Source organism: Pan paniscus, chromosome 4 (assembly GCF_029289425.2).
Source record: "Pan paniscus chromosome 4, NHGRI_mPanPan1-v2.0_pri, whole genome shotgun sequence".
Taxonomy (NCBI): domain Eukaryota; kingdom Metazoa; phylum Chordata; class Mammalia; order Primates; family Hominidae; genus Pan; species Pan paniscus.
Window position 1 is genome coordinate 67,305,906 of NC_073253.2, and position 7,587 is coordinate 67,313,492.

The 7,587-nt window shown below is 44.0% G+C and overlaps 1 protein-coding gene across 1 annotated transcript; it reads left to right on the forward strand.

The window, feature by feature from the left end:
- Nucleotides 1-4,354: 4,354 nt before the first annotated feature.
- On the forward strand, nt 4,355-6,309 carry LOC130541574 (uncharacterized). The gene is made up of 3 exons (XM_063604737.1): nt 4,355-4,461; nt 4,865-4,926; nt 5,356-6,309. The coding sequence occupies exons 1-3, from the start codon at nt 4,355-4,357 to the stop codon at nt 5,826-5,828; spliced, it is 642 nt and encodes a 213-aa protein (XP_063460807.1). The 3' UTR covers nt 5,829-6,309.
- The last annotated feature ends 1,278 nt before the right edge of the window (nt 6,310-7,587 follow it).

The following is a 7,587-nucleotide window of genomic DNA, read 5'->3' on the forward strand; positions in this document are numbered from 1 at the left end:
TTTCATCTTCTCCTAGATCTGAAGATGAGGCTTCAATTGCTCTCAATTTAGCGGGAGTTAGTGACCTTTTTAGACTCAGGAGTCAAAGCCCTGAAAATTAGTAGCACAAGAACTTTAAAAGAAATACAGAAAGTTACATGGATATAATAACCTTAATTAACCTTAATTTTTTAAAATCTCAGTTTTCTTTTCTTTTTCTTTTTTTTTTTTTTTTGAGACAGAGTCTCACACTGTCACCCAGGCTGGTATGCAGTGGCTCGATCTTGGCTTACTGCAACCTTCGCCTCCCAGGTTCAAGTGATTCTCTTGCCTCAGCCTCCCTAGTAGCTAGGATTACAGGCACCCGCCACCACTTCTGGCTAATTTTTTGTATTTTTAGTAGAGCTGGGTTTCACTGTGTTGGCCAGGCTGGTCTTGAACTCCTGACCTCGTGATCTGCCTGCCTCAGCCTCCTTAAATCTCAGTTTTTCTGAGCAAATAAAAACCTAGTAATGACATAGGAATTATTTTGATAAAATGTAAAATATGTTATTCTCAGGCTGGCTACCAAAAGGCATAAAAGGATGTGCTTTTCCATATGGGATTCCATTTAGACAACCTTCAAGTCAAAACTAATGAAAAGGGCACTTGAATTAATTAGACATAGGAAGAGTGTGTCCCAGGACATAAGTGAAGTTTTTTGGTTTCATAGAACAATTTAGATATATTTTAAAAAGTCAAGAGCACAGAATGTTATATTGGAAGAATACATTTCGTTTTGATCCTAAAGATGAAGTGTTTTTTAGCATCAGACTACAACAGTTAAAACCTAAGGAAAAAAGTTAAAGGAGCTGACAGAAAAGTTGAAGGGAAAGTTATTATCTCAGGCCTTAAAAAGGAGAGAGGCCTGGCGCAGTGGCTTAAGCCTGTAATCCCGTCACTTTGGGAGGCTGAGGCAGGCAGATCACGAAGTTAAAAGATGGAGACCACCCTGACCAACATGGTGAAACCCCATCTTTACTAAAAATACAAAAATTAGCTGGGCGTGGTGGTGTGCACCTGTAGTCCCAGCTACTTGGGAGGCTGAGGCAGGAGAATCGCTTGAACCTGGGAGGTGGAGGTTGCAGTGAGCCTAGATCTCGCCACTGCACTCCAGCATGGTGACAGAGCAAGACTCCATCTTAAAAAAAAGACAGAAAATAATATTAATAATAATAAATAAATAATAGAGAGAAAGCTGAAAACATTGAGATGCAATAAAAGTTGAAAATTTGGGTAAATTAAAATATAACTTATTAAGAGTAAATAATATTTTACAAAAATGTTGTTCTAACCAAGTCTTTTGAGTATTAATGTATTTTTTTGTATCAAAGCCCAATCTCTAGAAAGACTGTTGTAATTTCCTTTTATTTATAGCCAACTAGATAACATAATTTTTTTTTTTTGAGATGGAGTCTTGCTCTGTTGCCCAGGCTGGAGTGCAGTGGTGCGATATCAGCTCATTGCAAGCTCCACCTCCCAGGTTCACGCCATTCTCCTGCCTCAGCCTCCCGAGTAGCTGGGACTACAGGTGCCCACTACCACACCCTGCTAATTTTTGTGTTTTTAGTAGAGACGGGGTTTCACCATGTTAGCTAGAATGGTCTCGATCTCCTGATCTCGTGATCCATCCGCTCGGCCTCCCAAAGTGCTGGGATTACAGGTGTGAGCCACTGTGCCTGGCCTAATTTTTGTATTTTTGTCAGAGACGGGGTTTCACCATATTAGCCAGACTGGTCTTGAACTCCTGATCTCAAGTGATCTGCCCCCCTTAGCATCCCAAAATGCTGGGATTGCAGACCACCACACCTGGCCTATCTCTCTCTCTTTTTTCGGGTTTCTTTTATCTTGTTTCACAAATAATCTGTGAATTAGACAAAACTATTTTCCTTTTAATAAGAACACTTTTTTTTGGAAAAATGTTTTCCTACAATTTTTTAAAAATTGGACATGACCTGGACATTTAATGACTATTATTTAACTTTAAGATTCTAAATTGTATGTTTACTTATAAGCATTTATTCCATTACATTTACCTAATTAATTTATTTTTTAAAATAGTTTACCTAGATTACTTATAAAATCTGTGATATTAGACAAAGCTAGCTATCATTTAAATCATGAAACCAGCTTTGCAAAATTTTAACAGTGAGAAAATATTGACAGTGACAGAGACCTGACCTAACGAACTCCATCTTGCCTTTAACCTCCAAACAGCCCTTGATCTGGGCATGGGCCAACCTAACTTAGGGAGAAATTTAGTTTATAGTTTATATGATAATAGCCCTTCCCAAAACTAAACCATCTTTGTAAAGCTGATGAAAGCCCACCAGTTTAGGAGGATGAGAAGGGCCTGATTTCTGCTAAGATGTGGGCATAGTTAAAGGATTACCAGCCATTATTCCAGAGGTCACAAGATTTGCAACTTCCCTAATTACTAGAACCTAGGTTTGGCTTTTTGAGATGACTTTTCAGACTTTGATGGCCCCAACAGCATCAGCCACTCCTCTGTGGCCACCACTCAAGAAATGGACTGAGTGCAGGAGGACTGTTTTCCACACCCCTGTGATTGTTCCTCAGCTGAGCAGCAGCACCCTTCTGCCAAACTATCCTTGAAAAACCTTGGCTTCTGAATTTTCTGGGAGGCTGATTTGAGTAATAATAAAATTCAGGTCTCCAATTTAGCCAACTCTGCACATATTAAACTCTTTATTGCAATTCACTGTCTTGACAAATCAACTCTATCTGGGCAACAGGCAAAATGAACATATGGGCCAGTTACAGTTATGTCCCTGTCAACCATTATTATAGACTGTGAATATCAGGTGTTTACCTAAGTAAGAACCTTAAGGCTAAATAAATGGATTTTTCTCTTCTGTCAGTAACCCAGGATTTAGCTGTTTTCTTTAAACCAATGATATTAAATGCCTTATTTACCAAAATTACATGAACAAAGATAATTCTGTTTGGGGTTGCATTTATAGATTTATAACCTTCATGCCAAATTTTCACGCCTTATAATATCTAGCAGAGATAAATCAGAAACCGCTGACCAATAAATCTAAACAATAATGTATATTGACAATTCTGAAGACATTTCTAATTTTATTTTACTGATAATTTTAAATGCAGCTTATTTGTCAAAGATTTACTTAAATCAAGTGAACCTGAAAAATCATTTGGGCTTAAAGTTTCTATTTTTCTGATAAAGTATTTAATTGAAGCCACCAACAAGGGCTGGAAAGCAGTCCCATATTACAGCTGTCCAATGAGTACTCTCCCAGTACTGGATAAAAAGGGAGAGGCCACTGCCCACAACCTTCTGAACCCAGAGCAGGTGGAGGCTGGGGCTTTGGCGCCACCTCTGCGGAATCCCAAGCCCCCTTCGCACAGCCAAGAAAACGTTGCTCCACGCTTAAGCCTTAGAGCAGGACACAAGCGTTTGTGCTGATCAACGAGGCAGAGCCTTCAGCACTCCCATTAGCCTGGATATTTATGCTTTCCGGAGGCCGTGGGCGGAGGCAAGCCAGGTATTATGAAACTCAATAGTAATGAATGCACAAAAATTAGTAGACAAAAGAAAAACGATAACATTTTAGAGATTACATAGAACCAAAACAAACTAATTCCGACAGATAAACATAGCGAGAAAAGAAACCGAAATAAAACAGACACTAAGCAAACCTTGCAGAGAACTAGCTTTACAGATCGCAGCGCTTCAAGGGCCACGAACCATCTGTTCCAGGAAATGAGCATTACTGCCACCTGAAAACTGTCCGCTAGGGCTCTGAGCTACTTACTACCGAAAGAGAAACTGGCGGCGCTGGGACTCAGCAAGCGCCGGCAGCTAGCGAATAGTGCTGGTGTTGCCAAAAAATACTTGTTTTGGTGCCATAAGTGGTGCTGCCAGAGAGAAACCGTGCTCTTGGGAAACAGCGGTGCTTCTACGCCTAAACATCCTCTTCGGAGGAATGAACCCACTCTGTTTAAATGTGTTGTGTCAGAAAAATGTGTTGAGACATTTTAATGTTTTAATCCTCTTAATGTGTTTAATCCGCTTACAGTATTTTAACCCGTTTTAATGTGTTGTGACAGAAAAAGCGCCAGCTAACGGTGCTATGAAATTACTAGTGCGTACAGCGGCTCCGTGCAGTCACCGTTCTGCACAGTAAAACATGGTTTAGGAAGTTCTTTAGCAGATATTAGCTGTGCGAGAACCAAGAAAGTGACAGCACAGAGAATATAAGGACCTGGCGAATGGGAAACGTCACACTGGGCTCTAAGAACGGTGCCGTAACTGAGAAAACGCTAGTCGGCTCTACTGGCAAAAGCGCTGATGCAAAACCATCAGCTCCGCATACGAAGGAGAGCCACCAGACACAACCTAGCACCTGACAGCAGGGAGACTGAGACCGAGCTCGGCTCCCCGGATCCTGAGAGAATGTAAGTGAAGAAGCAGGAAGCTGAGACGCTCAAAATTAGTAGAAAAAAATACATAACATTTAAATAAAATTAAAATTAAAAAAATAAAGGCTAAAATGCAAGTAAACATGGAAAGCAAACACATCGGTAACGTCGTTCTCAGAGCAAAAGACAAAGAGAGAATTTTAAAATAAGCAAAAATTACAGAGAACCAATCATAGAAAGAAGAAATTACAAACCTTGCTAAAAGATGCAATCCTACAATTGTGATATCTCTGTCAGATCTAAACCGGTACATGTTACACCTAAGTCTACATTTCCTACGAAAACAAAAACAAAAACAAACAACACCAACAAAAAAAAAGCAGTCACGGTTAAACCTTTTTGACTACGACTTAAAAATCGCAGTAGCTGGTCTATTCAGACTTGGTCCACAAGAGGAAAAAGTCGCGTTCGGCAGGACTTGCTATTGCCAAACGGAGCTTGGTAACCAGAAATCGCGTTTGCCGACATTTCCTGACTTCCATGGGAGTTTAAAATACACACAAGCTTAGCTAAGGTGGGACTCAATATTGCGAAAACAAACTTGGTATAAGAGCTCCCAGGCACTGCTAAACTGATCATCGGTAAACCTAAAAAAAATCGCATTCGCGGATACCCAGATTTCTTTTTCTTTTTCTTTTTTTTTTTTTTTTTTGAGTTGGAGTCTCGCTCTGTCGCCCAAGCTGGAGTGCAGTGGCGCGATCTCGGCTCACTGCAAGCTCCGCCTCCCGGATTCACGCCATTCTCCTGCCTCAGCCTCCCGAGGAGCTGGGACTACAGGGACCCGCCACCACGCCCGGCTAATTTTTTTGTATTTTTAGTAGAGACGGGGTTTCACCGTGTTAGCCAGGATGGTCTCGATCTCCTGACCTCCTGATCCGCCCGCCTCGGCCTCCCAAAGTGCTGGGATTACAGGCGTGAGCCACCGCGCCCGGCCGGTACTCCGAAGCCCTCAGATCGGCGACCTGGGCGCTGTAGGCACCGAGAAAATACAGGCACCGAGCCAGGAGCAGTGCCGCAACCAAGAGACCTCGACTCGGCGAAATGGCGGCGTCTGGAGCCTGCGAGTGACGCCAGCTGGTGGGGCTGTCAAGGAGAACATTCGTTACGGCGCAACCAATGGTACTGTCACCAAGAAACCGCCGTCTCTGAGAAAAAAAGAGACGTTCGGCCGCCGAGAAACTCCGTACAAGTGCTGTGACAGAAAAACCGCCGGCTCCGCGCAGCTGGCAAAAGAGCCAACGGGAACGCCGGGTGCTGCGACCATGACCCCGGCACTGGAGGACGTGGGATGGAGAATGGGACACACGGAGCGAGAAGGGAAACGTTTCGTGCAGACCAACTAGCGCCGCCGCCACCGGAAAACTGACTCGCCAGTGCTGCCAATGAAGTGCGTATGAGAAACCGATGATTGGTGGGAGGAGCAGCGCTGGGCGCTGGACCCGCGGGTGTGAGAATCTGGCGGCGCTAGGACCCTTCAGGCGCGGGCACGAGGCGAAACCCAGCGCTGTTGCCAAAGACAAATGCGCGTTCTTTTGGGCGCCATCAACGGTGCAGCCAGCGATCACTCCCAGGCTCTGAGAAACTAGAGATGTCAGCCACAAACCCTCCGTTCAGGGAAAGTTTGCGGCGCCGTGACGGATCGACTGGCACTGGGTGCAACATTCTCTTGTGGCCTAGAGACTAGAATATAAAAACAAAAACCAAATACAAAACTGCTGCTGGCATTACTCCTACTCTCCCCCCTCAAGTCAGTGGCTTCAGGCTTAAGAAAACCTGTATTTTTCTTGGCTGTGCCATAATCCGTAATTACCGAGGCCCCCAGCGACCCACCCAGTGGGATTCGCAGAGGGAAAGGAGCTGGAATAAGGACCGTGAATGGGGCGGATGTGGCTCGTCCTGGGAGAGAGCTAAAGCTTATGCGGGTCGCAAACAGCATTACATTGCAGGAAACTGCTCTTCCAATGGCCGTGGCTGGATCCTTCCACACCATCCCTCTGCCCCAGACCTTTGTCCCCGTTCAGAGCCATCAGAGATTCTAGGAGAGCTGTCGACAACCGCATCTCTTCGGAACTTGGAAACTCTAGGTTCAAGATCTCCGTGGAGAATGAAAGGCACAGTCCCCTGACCCAGGCATCAGGCTTGCCCCGCACATCAAGTCCCTCCCCTACTGGATGGAACTCTGTGGCAATCGCTCCTTATTCTGATGGTTCACTCTGTCAGATATCCTCGATATTTGGGGATAGTAGTTCAAAAACAGCCAGGGAGGAAAATGGGCTGAAAGACTCCAGCGTTGGATGTAGAATTGACAGCGAGACATACACCTCCTCTCTAAACCCAGAGAAAAGCTCAAGTTGTGGTTCTCTGTCTCTAGCAGCATGATCTTCAAAATGCATCATTGATTTCTTTCTATCTTCTGGGAAATGCAATGCAGGTGAATTTGTAAGTGCTCAAATCCTCCATCTCCTCACTTTTCAGACTGAGGCCTTTTTTTTTTTTTAAATCTGAGAAGAAATATGGGACTGCCACTGCTCAGTAGGAAAATGTCCTTTCCCACAAGCATTTATATTTTAATAAAAATCTGCACTTTGTGAGTTGAGCCCCCTCAAAGAGACCTACAAACCCTGCCACAAGTATCTCCAACCACACTCATTATTTCCGATTTTCATCACTGCTGCTCCTGTGCAAACCAAACTATCCTTTCCCTGGGGCATCCTAGGTAGAGGCCATGCCAGGACAAAGGCAGAGATATGCCCTGCCTGGTAAGGAAATCCATTTTGGCCTTGTAATTCTCACCCTCTCCCAAGATGTTTGCCTCAATATCTCCTTCCCACCTTACCCCGTCTTCAGCTAGCCAAAACATTCCCTGGTATTTGAGGATCTTCCAATTTCCTCCTGGTTTTGTGGGTGGGAGAATAAAGAAAAAACTGCACTGTTCCCACCCACATAGTTACAGCCACTTTATCAAACAGAAGAGCAGTCTGGAGCCATTGCAAAACAAAATACCTGCCACAACTCCTCTCTTCTCGACTCCAGCTTTTCATCTTAGCAAAAAAGTTGCACTCAGCACCCCCTAGACGGAAGGAATATCCTGTCTTAATGGGA

Bases quoted from the DNA above. Each gene is read 5' to 3' on its own strand.
- LOC130541574 (XM_063604737.1), top strand. From the start codon at position 4,355: ATGCAAAACCATCAGCTCCGCATACGAAGGAGAGCCACCAGACACAAC. The intron at 4,462-4,864 runs GTAAGTGAAGAA...TGGTCTATTCAG, and splicing joins TCCCCGGATCCTGAGAGAAT to ACTTGGTCCACAAGAGGAAA. The intron at 4,927-5,355 runs GTAACCAGAAAT...TCTCCTGACCTC, and splicing joins CTATTGCCAAACGGAGCTTG to CTGATCCGCCCGCCTCGGCC.